The following is an 18440-nucleotide window of genomic DNA, read 5'->3' as shown; positions in this document are numbered from 1 at the left end:
ACACACACACTCTAAATAACTCAAACCAAGTGATTTCCCTGCCTTTGTTGTTATTCAAAAACCAAACATGCCCATTTTCTGATACAATTGGCTGTTTGTTTTTACACAATAGATTTCTGTCTAAATGTTGTGTAACAAAGTCCCTTCCTGAGAGAAAGCCCTTGCTGGCTACATTGAAATACATGTCATTGATGTGGCGCAACAGTCAAATCACCTGGCTGAAAAAGTCTTGACTAGTTGCAGATTGAAAAGGTAGGTATTAAAACTCCCAGTTAATCTGTCTCTCTCTCTCTCTCTCTCTAAGTACATCTTTGGCTAAAGAAAACTCATAATACATCTTGAAATGGCCTTTTATTCTTATGTCACGTTAAATGTGTAAATATATATTTTGTGTATTTAAGTTGTGTTTTACAAGGCGGATTTGAAAAAGAGACCTAGGTCTCAATACGTCTTCCCTGTTAAAACAAAGGAAACTGTATCCAAACTGTATCCACAAAGGAAACTGTATCCACCTCTTCTCTCTCCCACTTTCCCACTCTACCTCCCTCTTTCTTTCTCTCCAATCCCCCTTTACAGGGAAATTGTGGGCAGCTCCAGAGCTGCTGAGGGCAGAGTGTCCCCCACCATGTGGCACTCAGAAAGGGGACATCTACAGCTTCGGCATCATCCTGCAGGAGCTGGCCCTGCTCCGAGGGGTCTTCCACATTGAGGGGGACACCTTCAGCCCCAAAGGTGTGTGTGTCAAATCAAATTAAGTGTTATTTGTCACATGCACCGAATACAACAGGTATTTTCAACCTTACCGCGAAATGCTTACTTGCAAGTTCTGAACCTCTTGGCGCACCGATCCCTTTCGGGGGATCATTTTCGTCAACATCAGTTTAAGAAATAGAGTTAACTAAACTAAAGTTGAAAGTTGAAACAATTACATCAAAAAGTAACACAATAAAATGACATAACAATAAAGAGGCTATACACAGGTATAGGTTAGTTGAGGTAATTTGTAAAGTGACTATGCATAAATAATAAACAGCGAGTAGCAGCAGTGTAAAAACAAAGGGGGGGTCTACCATGAGGCCAGTGGTGACTTTAAAATAGTTACAGAATGTAATGGCTGCGATAGGAGAACACTGAAGATGGATCAACAACATATAACAGTGTAGTTACTCCACAATACTAACCTAATTGACGAGATGAAAATAAGGAAGCTTAATTGAAACAAGGCACTAAAGTATAACTGCAAAAAATGTGGCAAAGCAATTACATTTTTGTCCTAAATACAATGTGTTATGTTTTGGGCAAATCATATACAACACATTACTGAGTACCACTCTCCATATTTTCAAGCATAGTGGTGGCTGCATCATGTTATGGGTATGCTTGTAATTGTTAATGACTGGGGAGTTTTTCAGGATAAAAAAGAAACAAAATGGAGCTAAGCACAGGCAAAATCCTGTAAGAAAACCTGCTTCAGTCTGCTTTCTACCAGATACTGGGAGATTAATTCACCTTTCAGCAGGACAATAGCCTAAAACAGAAGGCCAAATCTACACTGGAGTTGCTTACCAAGAAGACTGTGAATATTCCTGAGTGGCCGAGTTGCAGTTTTGACTTAAATCTGCTTGAAAATCTATAGAAAGACCTGAAAATGGTTGTCTAGCAATGATCAACAGCCAATTTGACAGAGCTTGAAGAATTTTGAAAACAATAATGGGAAAATGTTGCACAGTCCAGGTGTGGGAAGTTCTTAGAGACTTACCCAGAAATACTCACAGCTGTAATCACTGCCAAAGGTGCTTCTACAAAGTATTGACATTTACTTATGTAAATGAGTTATTTCTGTATTTCCTTTTCAATAAATATGCAAACATTTCTAGAAACATGGGGTATTTTTTGTAGATGGGGAGAGAGGAAAAAATCTATTTAATCCATTTTGAATTCAGGCTGTAACACAACTAAATGTGGAATAAGTCAAGGGGTATGAATACTTTCTGAAGGCACTGCAATTATATAAGAATATATATCAAGGTAAATACGGTTAGGGTTAAAGATGAAAGTACAGACAAATATGGATGGGCACTTGGAACAATGAAAATAAAATAAAAATGAATGAGGTTGGCGTCTTTTATTTTGATTATTTTTGGGAAAGACAAAGTGTTTCATTGCACAATATTGTACAAATAAATATGACCTTTATTTATCTAGGTTAGTCTCATTGAGATAAAAACAATTTTTCAAGAGAGACCTGGACTATATAACCTTCTGTGTAGAACACAAACCATTTTGAAAAGAAGTTCAAACAGGTGCCATTAATACAGGTAACGAGTGGAGGACAGAGGAGCCTCTTAAAGAAGAAGTTACAGGTCTGTGAGAGCCAGAAATCTTGCTTGTTTGTAGGTGACCAAATACTTATTTTCCACCATAATTTGCAAATAAATTCATTAAAAATCCTACAATGTGATTTTCTGGATTTTTTTCTCTCATTTTGTCTGTCATAGTTGAAGTGTACCTATGATGAAAATTACAGGCCTCTCTCATCTTTTTAAGTGGGAGAACTTGCACAATTGGTGGCTGACTAAATACTTTTTGCCCCACTGTACCTAGGTGTCTGGTTAGACTGTAAACTCTCCTTCCAGACTCACATTAAGCATCTCAATCCAAAATTAAATCTAGAATCAGCTTCCTATTTCGCAACAAAGCCTCCTTCTCTCATGCTGTCAAACATACCCTCGTAAAACTGACTATCCTACCAATCCTTGACTTCGGCGATGTCATTTACAAAATAGCCTCCAACACTCTACTCAGAAAATTGGAGGCAGTCTATCAAATGCCATCCGTTTTGTCACCAAAGCCCCATATACTACCCACCACTGCGACCTATATGCTCTCGTTGGCTGGCCCTTGCTTCATACTCGTTGCCAAACCCACTGGCTCCATGTCATCTACAAGTCTCTGCTAGGTAAAGCTCCACCTTATCTCAGCTCACTGGTCACCATAGCAGCACCCACCTGTAGCACGCGCTCCAGCAGGTATATTTCACTGGTCACCCCCAAAGCCAATTCCTCACTGGCCACCTTTCCTTCCAGTTATCTGCTGCCAATGACTGGAATGAACTGCAAAAATCACTGAAGCTGAAGACTCATATCTCCCTCACTAACTTAAAGCACCAGTTGTCAGAGCAGCTCACAGATCACTGCACCTGTACATAGCCCATCTGTAAATAGCCCATCCAACTACCTCATCCCCATACTGTATGTATGTATTTATTTTGCTCCTTTGCACCCTAGTATCTCTACTTGCACATCTATCACTCCTGTGTTTAATTGCTATATATGGCCTATTTATTGCCTTTACCTTCATTTGCACACACTGTATATAGACTTTTTCTACTGCATTATTGACTGTATGTTTGTTTATTCCATGTGTAACTCTGTGTTGTTGTATGTGTCAAACTGCTTTGCTTTATCTTGTCCAGGTCGCAGTTGTAAATGAGAACATGTTCTCAACTAGCCTACCTGGTTAAATAAAGGTGAAATTTAAAAAAAATAATAATAATGCCTAGGCATGCTTTTATGAAAGTACATTCAAATACTGTACCATTTTCTATAGCTCAATCGGTTGGTACGTTGTCGAACGGACGGTCACATGTGTTGGTGAGGTAGAGCAGGGGTTCCCAACCTTTTCCCCCAGGGCCCCCTGTTTCACATTTTCATTGTCATTTTCATTATTGAGATTGTCTATTTTCAATACACCGCCAGCTTGGTTTTGTTTCATTTGAGGGACCTAGGAAAAGTATTCTTTGAAGCTTTCCTGCAATTCCTTCGTAGTTTAACAAGACTCATCTTTTAGGTAGGCTATTTAATGATAATAATAATAACAATAATTATTATAATTATGATAATAATGTTTAAGGAAATAAAGTCTAGACCCAATTTCCCAAAATGATATTCCGCTACCGAATATGTTTTATTATGATAAATTATATGAACCCTTAATTTAATTATACATATTCTCTTTTACAGAAAGTGATTAGATCAATTGATAGCGACAGTGACACATTGTATAAGATAACGTCCTAAGCCAATTCCAATTTCTTTCACTACTCGACTTTAGGTCGTAGCTCAGCTTCATATGAATGTCTTAGAGACAAGTTGTATGCGTCATTTTAGATTGTTTATATCAATCGTTAATTGTGTATTTAAAAAATATATATTTTAAAAAGGAAGGACCCGTGCACCCCTACGAAATGTTGCCGCCCCCTATGGGGTGGGTGCGCCCCCTAGATTGGGAACCACTGAGGTAGGGGACCCTGGTTCAGGGAGGCAGCGCTATATGCTAAGCTAGCACACTTATGGCAGTTATATACACATTGAATTGAAGAGGTGGGTGGGTCATATCATTTATGTGTGAGAGACGAGACAGAAGTTGGGAACGAAAAATAAGAGTAAAATAAATGAAATGAGAAGAGAGAGGTGGGATGGACAATGAGTTCAGGCCATTAGCACTGGAAGAGCCCGGTCCCCGGGTGGAAATATTGTTGGTTTATGAAATGAAGAAGAGCTGATATAGAGTAAACACGGGAGGTGACCCAGATACAGTATTGAGTATTGACGCATTTAACAGAACACATCATTTCTTTCAACCTCATTCTGCATTGCCTTTCCTCTTCCATATTCAAGTCTATTGGGATGGCGCTGCGTTTCAAGTGCCGCCCGCCTTCTTCGGAACAGAAAAGAAAGGAAACGGAGAGAGGGAAGAAAGGAAGGAGATGGAGAGATTAGATGACAGAGTTATGTCTCTGAAACTATTGACCATGGGAAAGAGGCTGGTTTTACTGTCACCTTGGGAATATTTGAACGTGTCGTGTTGTTATGTGAAAGGAAAAGAGGCTTGCCTGTCCAAGGGCTGTGTAACTTTTCTAAATGAAGCTCCCTTGAACTCCACCTCTCTCTCTCTCTCTCTGCTTCTCTATCTCTCGTTCTCTCTCTGAAATTGATGTGTGCCTTAGTACAAAATGGTTATATGAATTCGCACATCCCCCTTTCTTCTTCCCTCCCTCTTTGTCTCTACCAGAGATTGTAGAGCGTGTGGCCCTGGGCCAGTGGCCCTACCTGCGACCCTCCCTCTGCCCCCAGAGCCACAGTGAAGAGGTGGGCCAGCTCATGCAGCGCTGCTGGAGCGAGGACGTGAACGAGAGGCCCGAGTTCCACCACATCAAGCTGCTGCTGCGCAAACACAACAGGTACTCTATTTCTGTACGCACTGCTTAAACCTCTCTTGACGCCATGCACTTTCACCCATCCACTCGCTTTAGAGATCTTCCTTCCTCTGCATTCAAAATAACACTCCACACACAAGCATGTATTTATTATCCCCAGTGACTTTTTATACTCACAACAACCGGTTTGCACTGCTCTGACCACTATCTTCCAATACTCCCTCCAATGTGTTACCTGTCCTTTACTCCCCTCTCCATCATTCCCTCCCCAGAGGTTATGGGTCTAATATCCTGGACAACCTGTTGTCTCGTATGGAGCAGTACGCCAATAACCTGGAAGAACTGGTGGAGGAAAGGACACAGGCTTACCATGAAGAGAAACGCAAGGCCGAGGCACTGCTCTACCAGATACTTCCACAGTGAGTCTATGAAGAGGACCACAATGGAAATATGTAGTTCAACTTTTTTGTGTTGTCCTCAATGATTTTGAAGGCAGTGTATCCACTGAGTTGTGACAAAAAAAATGACACAAACACACCCCCACACAGAAATACTCAGAGGCTCCACTCTGCAGAGGACGAATAAATCCAAACATCATTTGGTGATTAAACTGAATCACTCACACACACACACACACACACACACACACACACACACACACACACACACAGCCTACTCACTCTGATTAACACTGTGTCTTACATAGCTCTGTAGCGGAGCAGTTGAAGAGAGGGGAGACGGTGCAGGCTGAGGCCTTTGACTCAGTCACCATCTACTTCAGTGACATCGTGGGCTTCACCGCCATCTCAGCAGAGAGCACGCCCATGCAGGTCAGTCCAGAATGAACGTAGTCAACAGCAATTTGCCAGTACAGTCTACTCCTGATATGCAATGGCTTTGGGCTGTCATGAATGAGAAGTGGAGTATGCCGATTTTCAGAGCAAATTAAAATAATATATTTGAGTTGGGCCCGATGAACTGCACCCCATTTCAGCATAATTGTGTTCAATGTGCACTTTTCAGAAGTTGACTGTATTGAAAATGCCTTATATTGCTCGGCAAATGAATTCACTGTTATTCTACTGAAAGGAAACATATTTTATGCAGGGGCTAATAATCTTCATGTTTTCCCATAGGTGGTGACCCTATTGAATGACCTCTACACGTGTTTCGATGCCATCATCGACAACTTCGACGTTTACAAGGTGAAGTCAGAGTCCAAACCTTGTTTATTCACACATGGTCACAGGGTGTGCAAGCTTTTGTTCCAGTCCAGCATTAATACAACTGATTCAGCATTAGTTGAATCAGCTGTGTTGGAGCTAGAATGTCACAAAGACCTGGACACACTGCGGTCCTCCTGTACTACACTTACCCACCTCTGGGTTAGGGACATATTTAAAGGGAAATTTGTAATAATTTCAACTTCAAATTCATCATCTCCAGCACCACCCCAACATCAACATATGTGAAAATGGCACTTTTCTATGTTTTGTAGTAAAAAAGGTAAATTAAGATGTATTTCTAATCAAATTTAAATCAAATTAATTTATATAGCCCTTTTTACATCAGCTGATATATCAAAGTGCTGTACAGAAACCCAATGCAGCAAGCATTGGCGCCGACAGAGATGGCCGCCTCGCTTCGCGTTCCTAGGAAACTATGCAGTTTTTTGTTTTTTACGTGTTATTTCTTACACTAGTACCCCAGGTCATCTTAGGTTTCTTTACATACAGCCGACAAGAACTACTGAATATAAGATCAGCGTCAACTCACCATCAGTACGACCAAGAATATGTTTTTCGCGATGCGGATCCTGAGTTCTGCCTTACAACCAGTGTAACCGAGTGGATCACATGCAGCGACCAAAAAAAAAAAAACGACTCAGAAAAAGAGGGAAACGAAGCGGTCTTCTGGTCAGACTCCGGAGACGGGCACATCGTGCACCACTCCCCAGCATTCTTCTTGCCAATGTCCAGTCTCTTGACAACAAGGTTGATGAAATCCGAGCAAGGGTAGCATTCCAGAGGGACATCAGAGACTGTAACGTTCTCTGCTTCACGGAAACATGGCTCACTGGAGAGACGCAATCCGAAGCGGTGCAGCCAGCGGGTTTCTCCACGCATCGCGCCGACAGAAACAAACATCTCTCTGGTAAGAAGACGGGCGGGGGCGTATGCCTTATGGCCAACGTGACATGGTGTGATGAAGGAAACATACAGGAACTCAAATCCTTCTGTTCACCTGATTTAGAATTCCTCACAATCAAATGTAGACCGCATTATCTACCAAGAGAATTCTCTTCGATTATAATCACAGCCGTATATATCCCCCCAAGCAGACACATCGATGGCTCTGAACGAACTTTATTTAACTCTCTGCAAACTGGAAACGATTTATCCGGAGGCTGCATTCATTGTAGCTGGGGATTTTAACAAGGCTAATCTGAAAACAAGACTCCCTAAATTTTATCAGCATATTGATTGCGCAACCAGGGGTGGAAAGACCCTGGATCATTGTTACTCTAACTTCCGCGACGCATATAAGGCCCTGCCCCGCCCCCTTTCGGAAAAGCTGACCACGACTCCATTTTGTTGATCCCTGCCTACAGACAGAAACTAAAACAAGAAGCTCCCACGCTGAGGTCTGTCCAACGCTGGTCCGACCAAGCTGACTCCACACTCCAAGACTGCTTCCATCACGTGGACTGGGAGATGTTTCGTATTGCGTCAGACAACAACATTGACGAATACGCTGATACGGTGTGCGAGTTCATTAGAACGTGCGTTGAAGATGTCGTTCCCATAGCAACGATTAAAACATTCCCTAACCAGAAACCGTGGATTGATGGCAGCATTCGTGTGAAACTGAAGGCACGAACCACTGCTTTTAATCAGGGCAAGGTGTCTGGTAACATGACTGAATACAAACAGTGCAGCTATTCCCTCCGCAAGGCTATCAAACAAGCTAAGCGCCAGTACAGAGACAAAGTAGAATCTCAATTCAACGGCTCAGACACAAGAGGTATGTGGCAGGGTCTACAGTCAATCACGGACTACAGGAAGAAACCCAGCCCAGTCACGGACCAGGATGTCTTGCTCCCAGGCAGACTAAATAACTTTTTTGCCCGCTTTGAGGACAATACAGTGCCACTGACACGGCCTGCAACGGAAACATGCGGTCTCTCCTTCACTGCAGCCGAAGTGAGTAAGACATTTAAACGTGTTAACCCTCGCAAGGCTGCAGGCCCAGACGGCATCCCCAGCCGCGCCCTCAGAGCATGCGCAGACCAGCTGGCCGGTGTGTTTACGGACATATTCAACCAATCCCTATACCAGTCTGCTGTTCCCACATGCTTCAAGAGGGCCACCATTGTTCCTGTTCCCAAGAAAGCTAAGGTAACTGAGCTAAACGACTACCGCCCGTAGCACTCACATCCGTCATCATGAAGTGCTTTGAGAGACTAGTCAAGGACCATATCACCTCCACCCTACCTGACACCCTTGACCCACTCCAATTTGCTTACCGCCCAAATAGGTCCACAGACGATGCAATCTCAACCACACTGCACACTGCCCTAACCCATCTGGACAAGAGGAATACCTATGTGAGAATGCTGTTCATCGACTACAGCTCGGCATTCAACACCATAGTACCCTCCAAGCTCGTCATCAAGCTCGAGACCCTGGGTCTCGACCCCGCCCTGTGCAACTGGGTACTGGACTTCCTGACGGGCCGCCCCCAGGTGGTGAGGGTAGGCAACAACATCTCCTCCCCGCTGATCCTCAACACTGGGGCCCCACAAGGGTGCGTTCTGAGCCCCCCTGTACTCCCTGTTCACCCACGACTGCGTGGCCACGCACGCCTCCAACTCAATCATCAAGTTTGCGGACGACACAACAGTGGTAGGCTTGATTACCAACAACGACGAGACGGCCTACAGGGAGGAGGTGAGGGCCCTCGGAGTGTGGTGTCAGGAAAATAACCTCACACCCAACGTCAACAAAACTAAGGAGATGATTGTGGACTTCAGGAAACAGCAGAGGGAACACCCCCATCCACATCGATGGAACAGTAGTGGAGAGGGTAGCAAGTTTTAAGTTCCTCGGCATACACATCACAGACAAACTGAATTGGTCCACTCACACAGACAGCATCGTGAGGAAGGCGCAGCAGCGCCTCTTCAACCTCAGGAGGCTGAAGAAATTCGGCTTGTCACCAAAAGCACTCACAAACTTCTACAGATGCACAATCGAGAGCATCCTGGCGGGCTGTATCACCGCCTGGTATGGCAACTGCACCGCCCTCAACCGTAAGGCTCTCCAGAGGGTAGTGAGGTCTGCACAACGCATCACCGGGGGCAAACTACCTGCCCTCCAGGACACCTACACCACCCGATGCTACAGGAAGGCCATAAAGATCATCAAGGACATCAACCACCCGAGCCACTGCCTGTTCACCCCGCTGTCATCCAGAAGGCGAGGTCAGTACAGGTGCATCAAAGCTGGGACCGAGAGACTGAAAAACAGCTTCTATCTCAAGGCCATCAGACTGTTAAACAGCCACCACTAACATTGAGTGGCTACTGCCAACACACTGTCAATGACACTGACTCTACTCCAGCCACTTTAATCATGGGAATTGATGGGAAATTATGTAAATATATCACTAGCCACTTTAAACAATGCTACCTTATATAATGTTACTTACCCTACATTGTTCATCTCATATGCATACGTTGATACTGTACTCTATATCATCGACTGCATCCTTATGTAATACATGTATCACTAGCCACTTTAACTATGCCACTTGGTTTACATACTTATCTCATATGTATATACTGTACTCGATATCATCTACTGTATCTTGCCTATGCTGCTCTGTACCATCACTCATTCATATATCCTTATGTACATATTCTTTATCCCCTTACACTGTGTATAAGACAGTAGTTTTTTTTTTTGGAATTGTTAGTTAGATTACTTGCTCGTTATTACTGCATTGTCGGAACTAGAAGCACAAGCATTTCGCTACACTCGCATTAACATCTGCTAACCATGTGTATGTGACAAATAAAATTTGATTTGATTTGATTTGAAGCAATGCAGGTGTAGAAGCACGGTGGCTAGGAAAAACTCCCTAGAAAGGCCAAAACCTAGGAAGAAACCTAGAGAGGAACCAGGCTATGAGGGATGGCCAGTCCTCTTCTGGCTGTGCCGGGTGGAGAATGACATCATAAACCAATTAGTAGACAATGCCTACTCACACGATGCACACCGATGATGTCATTGGAAACACTTTTCTTCCTCTCTTTTTTTACTACAAAACATAGAAATGCACCATTTTCATATATGTTGATGTTGGGGTGGTGCTGGAGACGACAAAACATGACGTTGAAAAATGTACCTTTAAGAACCCTAGTGACAGTGTGACCGTCTCGCTCTCTCTGTGGCGTCCTCAGGTGGAAACGATAGGTGATGCGTACATGGTGGTGTCTGGGCTGCCGGTGAGGAACGGCAAGCTGCACGGCCGAGAGATCGCCCGTATGTCCCTGGCCCTGCTGGAGGCCGTACACTCCTTCAGGATCCGCCACCGACCTGCTCAGCAGCTCCGTCTGCGCAGTGGCATCCACAGTGGTGAGCAGTGGTGGGGGCAGGATTGTAGAGTTCAAGCAGTACTGTATTTGTTCTCGGACAAATGCACTTCATTGAGCTTTTCTGACACTGGAATCATTGGAGTCTGTGGAATATTGAAATAGTTTGTCTGTGTGTTCTCTCCAGGCCCTGTATGTGCTGGCGTCGTAGGACTGAAGATGCCTCGGTTCTGTTTGTTTGGAGATACAGTCAACACAGCCTCTCGCATGGAGTCCAATGGGGAGGGTGAGAGTGACCAACCTCTTATCTACTATCCCATGACCTATCAGGACAAACACTATTCCTTCTCTGGTTTAAATGACCAAATTTCTGTCATGTTCTCATCCCTCAGCCCTGAAGATCCACGTGTCGGAGGCCACGCGCTCGGTGCTGGATGACTTCAACTGTTTCCAGCTGGAGCTGAGAGGAGACGTGGAGATGAAGGGCAAAGGGAGGATGAAGACCTACTGGCTACTGGGGGAGAGCATCAACAACATGGCTTAGTAGAGAGAGAAAGAGAGAGAGAGAGAGAATTAGACAGACAGTATTGGAAAGATGCCGTAGAAAAGAGAGGTAAGGCAAGGGAGGACTGAGGTAAAAGGAACAGACATGCATACAGACACATAGGAATGGGGTGAAATAGAAATAAGCCACAAACAAATACTCCTGACAACCTCCTCCAGAATGATAGTCTCATCGACTCAGTCTCACTGCTCTTCAAGGGCATTCCTTGGCTCCTTTAGGTGGAAACGCTCTCTCTAGATTGACCTACTATGGTGCATAAGCTATCAACGTTGACCTTCCATGGACAGCTTTAGACTTGTACCTCTCCAACCAAAGGAAAGCTATCACTGTTACACCGCCGTGTGCCGAATGGTGAGGCCCCACCTCCTCCGATTGGCAAGGACGATGGGCATTTGCGAACATCTCCACCCAGTGTTCAAGAGTTGTAACTGTCGCTTTCAAGAACGAACATTTTGGGACAATCTTGTTGGACCTGTTGTTTATCGTGACGAGAGTAGTCCAATGTGTTATTTGTGGTTATTTCACTTTGTGACTGACTTGGTGTTCTCTAACATGTAGAGGCCTTAGTGTTATGTGAAGCCTTCACAGGCTTTATTCTATTTGTTTCACAGTGGTGTTTGTTCTGTATCACAATATCAGTTTGTTCTATATCTATATAATTGAACATTAATCAAGTGGAGACCAGAGGAGTATACTACGAATGTAGCTAGATGTACTCAGGCTTTTCTGAAATTACCTAACTTCATGAACTGTGCGTTCATGTCGCACATGGCTAGTCGAACTCCGAACTCTTCATTGAGACAATGCTGAAACATCAATCCGTGGGCGAGTCAGTGCCACATTTACATTTTTGCCAAAATCAATTTACCTGCAAATTCAGCAGGCTATGGTGTGAAATGGGCAACTAGACGGTTTTTATATTTTTTACACATATTGTGTTTGTTTGTTTGTGCTTATCAATGCACAAGTCCCATGATTCCCCACTCCTAACGATACAAAAATAGTATTAAGTCATACGAGTGTTTCTGCACGTGAAGTTTCAAATGTGTTATTACTATTACTATTTTTAACACAAGAATTTGATGGGTCCTTCGGCTCAAACACTTCATTCAATAGAAGTGGGACAAGCCCCGAGTTAGCCTGCCCGGGAGCAGGCTACTTCTGAAGGATTCGTTGCCATAGATATGTTACTGGCTAGAGCCATATTCGTGTCACCACTTATCCCGAGTTGACCAAAGTTACCTCAACTCCTCAAACCTGATTCATAGTGCAAGGCTCAGTTACCCATAATAATACCAGTCCACAAAGTGTGCTCTACAGCCTGCTTGGCTATGTGCTTTAGGAAGAAGTAGTGGAGGTAGCCCGCAATTGGCATGGTGGTGATTATCTTATTGACATTGGTGAAATGTCTCAAATGGACACTTATGGCTGTTAAGTTGTGAATTAGCATTCAACAGGACATATGTATTCAACAGGACTGTTCAAAATCTTTTTGGTCATAAAAAAACAATTCATTGCTTTAGTCTGCTCAAGATAAACTGCGATGACAAGGAAGAATGGAGAATTAGATTTGGCCATAAATGACAACTTCTGGGTGAATTAATATTGTCGCAATATGTTCTCAGAGCATTTCGATTTATTCTATACGTAAATCCAAGACACTCCATTTAGTATGATATGTTACATAAGACAGTTGGTCACTTACAGACAGATGGTTACTTATAACCAGCTAGCCCTCTCACATTAAGTTCTTATATTCCAGACTCATTTTGAGTTTCATATTTTCTAATGATCCTTTTTCCTTTACTTACAAGATGATGTCAAAATACCTTATATTTCACACACAAGGGTAGAAAAGAATGAGGATGTCTAGCTCTTCACTTCTGTTACAGAGGGGAAAAGTGAATATTTTCAGAATGGGAGTCCTACTAAATGACATACACAGTACATTGAAAAATATATACACTGAACAAAAAAATAAACGCAACATGTATAGTGTTGGTACCATGTTTCATGAGCTAAAATAAAAGATCCCCGACATTTTCCACACACACAAACATATTATTTCTCTCATATTTTGTGCACACATTTCTTTACATCCCTGTTGGTGCGCATTTCTCCTTTACCAAGATAATCTACCCACCTGACAGGTGTGGCCTGTCATGAAGCTGATTAAACAACATGATCATTAGAGTTGCACCTTGTGCTGGGGACAATAAAAGGCCACTCTAAAATGTGCAGTTTTGTCACACAATGCCACAGATGTTTAAAGTTTTGAGGGAGCAAGCAATTGGCATGCTGACTGCAGGAATTTCCACCAGAGCTGTTGCCAGAGAATTTAATGTTAATTTCTCTACCATAAGCCACCTCAAATCATTTTAGAGAATTTGGCAGTATGTCCAACCGGCCTCACAACAGCAAACCATGTGTGTGTCATGTGGGCGAGCGGTTTGCTGTTGTCAACATGTGAACAGAGTGCCCCATGGTGGCAGTGGAGTTATGGTATGGACAGGCATAAGCTATGGACAACGAACACAATTGCATTTTATCGATGTCAATTTGAATGCACAGAGATACCGTGCCAAGATCGTGAGGCCCATTGTCGTGCCATTCATTTGCCGCCATCATCTCATGTTTCAGCATGATAATGCACGGCCCCATGTCACAAAATTCTGTACACAATTCCTGGAAGCTGAAAATGTCTCAGTTCTTCCATTGCCTTCATTCTAACCAAACATGTCACCCATTGTGCATCGACGTTTACGACAGCATGTTCCAGTACTCGCCAATATCCAGCAACTTCGCACAGCCATTGAGGAGTGGGACAACATTCCACAGGCCACAATCAACAACCTGATCAACTTTATGCGAAGGAGATGTGTCGTGCTGCATGAGACAAATGGTCACACTAGATACTGACTGGTTTTCTGATCCACGCCCCTACCTTTTTTTGAAGTTATCTGGGATCTGTATTCCCAGTCATGTGAAATCCATAGATTAGGGTCTAACAAATTTATTTTAATTTACTGATTTCCTTAAATGAACTGTAACTCGGTAAAATCTTTGAAATTCTTGCATGTTGCGTTGATATTTTTGTTCAGTATATTTAAACAATCTCAAAGTTGACTCTCTGAGGATACTTCTTTGGCTTGTGATTTGCAAACATGTTACAACAAACTGTACTCTTTGTCCTTTTGTTCTCTGGTATTTTTGGGTGGTTCTGCTCAGTTGAAAGGGAACAACTGCACCACCTAGCTTATTAGTGGAGCATCACTGATAGACAGTAGGCACCCATTTGCCAACCAGCGCTATGGACCATGTGAATGTGCTCTCAGTTGAACGCCCCTAAACCTTAATCTTATCAGTGAGATTTTCCCCTTTCCAACTTAAGTCTAAATGTTTGATCATTTATCACCTAAGGCCTAAGCCAAAGCCAATACTCCTGAGATGATCAGGATTAGTAATGAGACGTGGTAAATGATAACAGGTCTGTGTAACGTCAGGGAGACAAGTTATTGATCAGCAGTAACTCACCCAATGTCAGGCTTAATCTGACAGGTAACCCAGCGTGCAAAACTGGTTTCAATGATGTCAGTATAATCTATTTTATGAGGTCATGGTCAGGTTGCATACTGGCTATTTTTATCAACCAGAAAAACATGTCTTTGTCTAGTTTTAATCTGACCAGATAACATCCAAAACATGTCTTTGTCTAGTTTTAATCTGACCAGATAACATCCAAAATATGTCTTTGTCTAGTTTTAATCTGACCAGATAACATCCAAAATATGTCTTTGTCTAGTTTTAATCTGACCAGATAACATCCAAAATATGTCTTTGTCTAGTTTTAATCTGACCAGATAACATCCAAAATATGTCTTTGTCTAGTTTTAATCTGACCAGATAACATCCAAAACATGTCTTTGTCTAGTTTTAATCTGACCAGATAACATCCAAAACATGTCTTTGTCTAGTTTTAATCTGACCAGATAACATCCAAAATATGTCTTTGTCTAGTTTTAATCTGACCAGATAACATCCAAAACATGTCTTTGTCTAGTTTTAATCTGACCAGATAACATCCAAAATATGTCTTTGTCTAGTTTTAATCTGACCAGATAACATCCAAAATATGTCTTTGTCTAGTTTTAATCTGACCAGATAACATCCAAAACATGTCTTTGTCTAGTTTTAATCTGACCAGATAACATCCAAAACATGTCTTTGTCTAGTTTTAATCTGACCAGATAACATCCAAAATATGTCTTTGTCTAGTTTTAATCTGACCAGATAACATCCAAAATATGTCTTTGTCTAGTTTTAATCTGACCAGATAACATCCAAAACATGTCTTTGTCTAGTTTTAATCTGACCAGATAACATCCAAAATATGTCTTTGTCTAGTTTTAATCTGACCAGATAACATCCAAAATATGTCTTTGTCTAGTTTTAATCTGACCAGATAACATCCAAAATATGTCTTTGTCTAGTTTTAATCTGACCAGATAACATCCAAAATATGTCTTTGTCTAGTTTTAATCTGACCAGATAACATCCAAAATATGTCTTTGTCTAGTTTTAATCTGACCAGATAACATCCAAAACATGTCTTTGTCTAGTTTTAATCTGACCAGATAACATCCAAAATATGTCTTTGTCTAGTTTTAATCTGACCAGATAACATCCAAAATATGTCTTTGTCTAGTTTTAATCTGACCAGATAACATCCAAAATATGTCTTTGTCTAGTTTTAATCTGACCAGATAACATCCAAAATATGTCTTTGTCTAGTTTTAATCTGACCAGATAACATCCAAAATATGTCTTTGTCTAGTTTTAATCTGACCAGATAACATCCAAAATATGTCTTTGTCTAGTTTTAATCTGACCAGATAACATCCAAAATATGTCTTTGTCTAGTTTTAATCTGACCAGATAACATCCAAAACATGTCTTTGTCTAGTTTTAATCTGACCAGATAACATCCAAAATATGTCTTTCCCATTGTTTTCTTGTTGTGAAAAATGTCTTTACCAGGTTGTAACAGAGACCAGTTGGTTGCAATGTTATTTTTTCTCAAACAGATCAGAAATGTACATCATTAAGACGATTCCAAGTCAGGTCCGTACGGTATATGTCCACTATGAATGTACTCCCATGGGTTCTGTAAATGGGTATCTAATGCAGTAAAATGTATTGTGTTGTTTTGGTTGCTTTGTACTTTAGAGGAGCGGGTTGGTCTTTGTGTGTTACCATGTATTGTTTGGTGTGCTTTAAAATATGACATTGACATTGTTTTTGGGGCGAGAAAGAAATGTTCAGTTACATTGCCTGTCTTGTTTCTAGTCAGTTGAATGTCTTTATAAAAGCATTTGAGAACCAAAATCTGAGTTAATAGCAATGTGTTATTGTGCTTTATGTCATTTTAGCCGATGAACTTGCCATGTTTAGTTATTTAGACCTTACAAGTGGGGCAGTCTATGCATACAATTGCATTTTGTATCATAGTAGGGCACAACAACCCACATACTTGTAGTCTAATCTACAGGTTACAAATGTCCATCGTTACAGTGTGCCTCATTGAGGAATTAAGAAGAAGCTCAATACAGACTATCTGGTCTGGACATATTCTTCCTATGTGCAGGCCGTCATTTTTAACAATAATTTGTTCTTAACTGACTTGCCTAGTTAAATAGGCGTCCCGTCAACGGGACAGTTGTAAATCATGCAGCGCCGTGTCACGATCGCAGATGTTAGTGAAACAAATGTCGGTACATATAAGTGTCTTATATCAGCAGAAAGCTTAAATTCTTGTAAATATAACTGCACTGTCAATTTACAGTAGCTATTACTGTGAGAAAATGCCATGCTATTACAGTCTTCACTTGATTGACTAACTTTGTCAAATAAGCACCAATTGGGGTCAAACAAAGCTAGCTAGATAGCCAATGAACTGTGCTTTACAGGAGAATGCGTATATGTCGCAAAATGTTGCTGCTAACCTTGTGCGACAGCAAGCCTTTTTCTTTTGGACAAAAATTACAATGGAGAGTTATGAAGTTATGAAAACTGGGTGTTTTGCAAATGTTCAACTTACAATATGGCTACTAATACTGGAAAAGCTCAATCAAAGTCCAAGTTTACAGATTTGATGATATTCTTGCAGAAAAACGTAATGTAAATGTCTCCTTCACGATTTGCCCAAATGTACCTGGGTGACTTCACACTAAATGTCATGTAGCTTGCTCATAGTTGAAGTTATCCGTCTGAAACTTTGCAAATGCACTGCTGCTCGCTTATGGACACCATCGGAATTACAACCAGAGTGATGGCTAGATTTGGGACCTTTCGGTTGCATTTCAAAGATGAAAAAAACGTTTTTATTTCTTTGTATTTTCTTCTACCAGGTATATTGTGTTATTCTCCTACAATTAATTCACATTTCCAAACTTAAGTGTTTCCTTTCAAATGGTACAAAAAAATATGCCTATCCTAGCTTCAGGGCCCGAGCTACAGGCAGTTAGATTTGGGTATGTCATTTTAGGCGAAAATTGAAAAAAAAGGGGGCTATCCCTAAGAAGTTTTAAATTAGAGCAAATAAATCTAATTCACAAAAATGTAAAGTGCCCTTAGAAAGGATTCGCAACCTTTGACTTTTTCCACATTTAGTCAAAATTGATTTAATTGTAATTTTTTGTCAACAATCAAAACACATGTCAAAGTGGAAGATTTTTTTATATTTTTTATTAAATTCATCCCCCTGAAATCAATCAATACATGTTAAAATCACCTTTGGCAGCAATCACAGCTGTCAGTCTTTCTAGGTAAGTCTAAGAGCTTTACACACCTGTATTTATTTTTTAACTCTGTTTATTAAGTTTTACACACACATACAAAACAACACAAAGCAATATAAATAATATACTCAACTAGAAAAAAAAAAAATTAAAATAATATAGATTACTATAGATTACTTTAGACAAGTTAAACACACCAGGGAGAAAGCTACAAAGGTTAAAGGGTAATCTATAGTACAGGGACAGAGCAAACACCTCACCATT

General features: G+C 41.4%; 1 protein-coding gene across 2 annotated transcripts in view; it reads left to right on the top strand.

Moving 5' to 3' along the window:
• The window catches only part of LOC112229340 (atrial natriuretic peptide receptor 1), a 102350-nt gene extending 89453 nt beyond the window's left edge, over nt 1–12897 (top strand). For both annotated transcript variants that reach the window (XM_042310093.1, XM_042310094.1), the window contains exons 15-22: nt 577–732; nt 5074–5242; nt 5491–5637; nt 5925–6048; nt 6355–6423; nt 10683–10857; nt 11002–11100; nt 11207–12897. In XM_042310093.1, the coding sequence (XP_042166027.1) occupies nt 577–732; nt 5074–5242; nt 5491–5637; nt 5925–6048; nt 6355–6423; nt 10683–10857; nt 11002–11100; nt 11207–11358 (1091 nt within the window). In that variant the 3' untranslated portion in view covers nt 11359–12897. The remainder of the gene's footprint in view (nt 1–576; nt 733–5073; nt 5243–5490; nt 5638–5924; nt 6049–6354; nt 6424–10682; nt 10858–11001; nt 11101–11206) is intronic.
• The last annotated feature ends 5543 nt before the right edge of the window (nt 12898–18440 follow it).

This window comes from Oncorhynchus tshawytscha, linkage group LG31, assembly GCF_018296145.1.
Source record: "Oncorhynchus tshawytscha isolate Ot180627B linkage group LG31, Otsh_v2.0, whole genome shotgun sequence".
NCBI classification, from domain to species: Eukaryota; Metazoa; Chordata; class Actinopteri; order Salmoniformes; family Salmonidae; genus Oncorhynchus; species Oncorhynchus tshawytscha.
The sequence above is the reverse complement of the archived record's forward strand: the minus strand, read 5'-3'. Positions and strand labels throughout refer to the sequence as shown.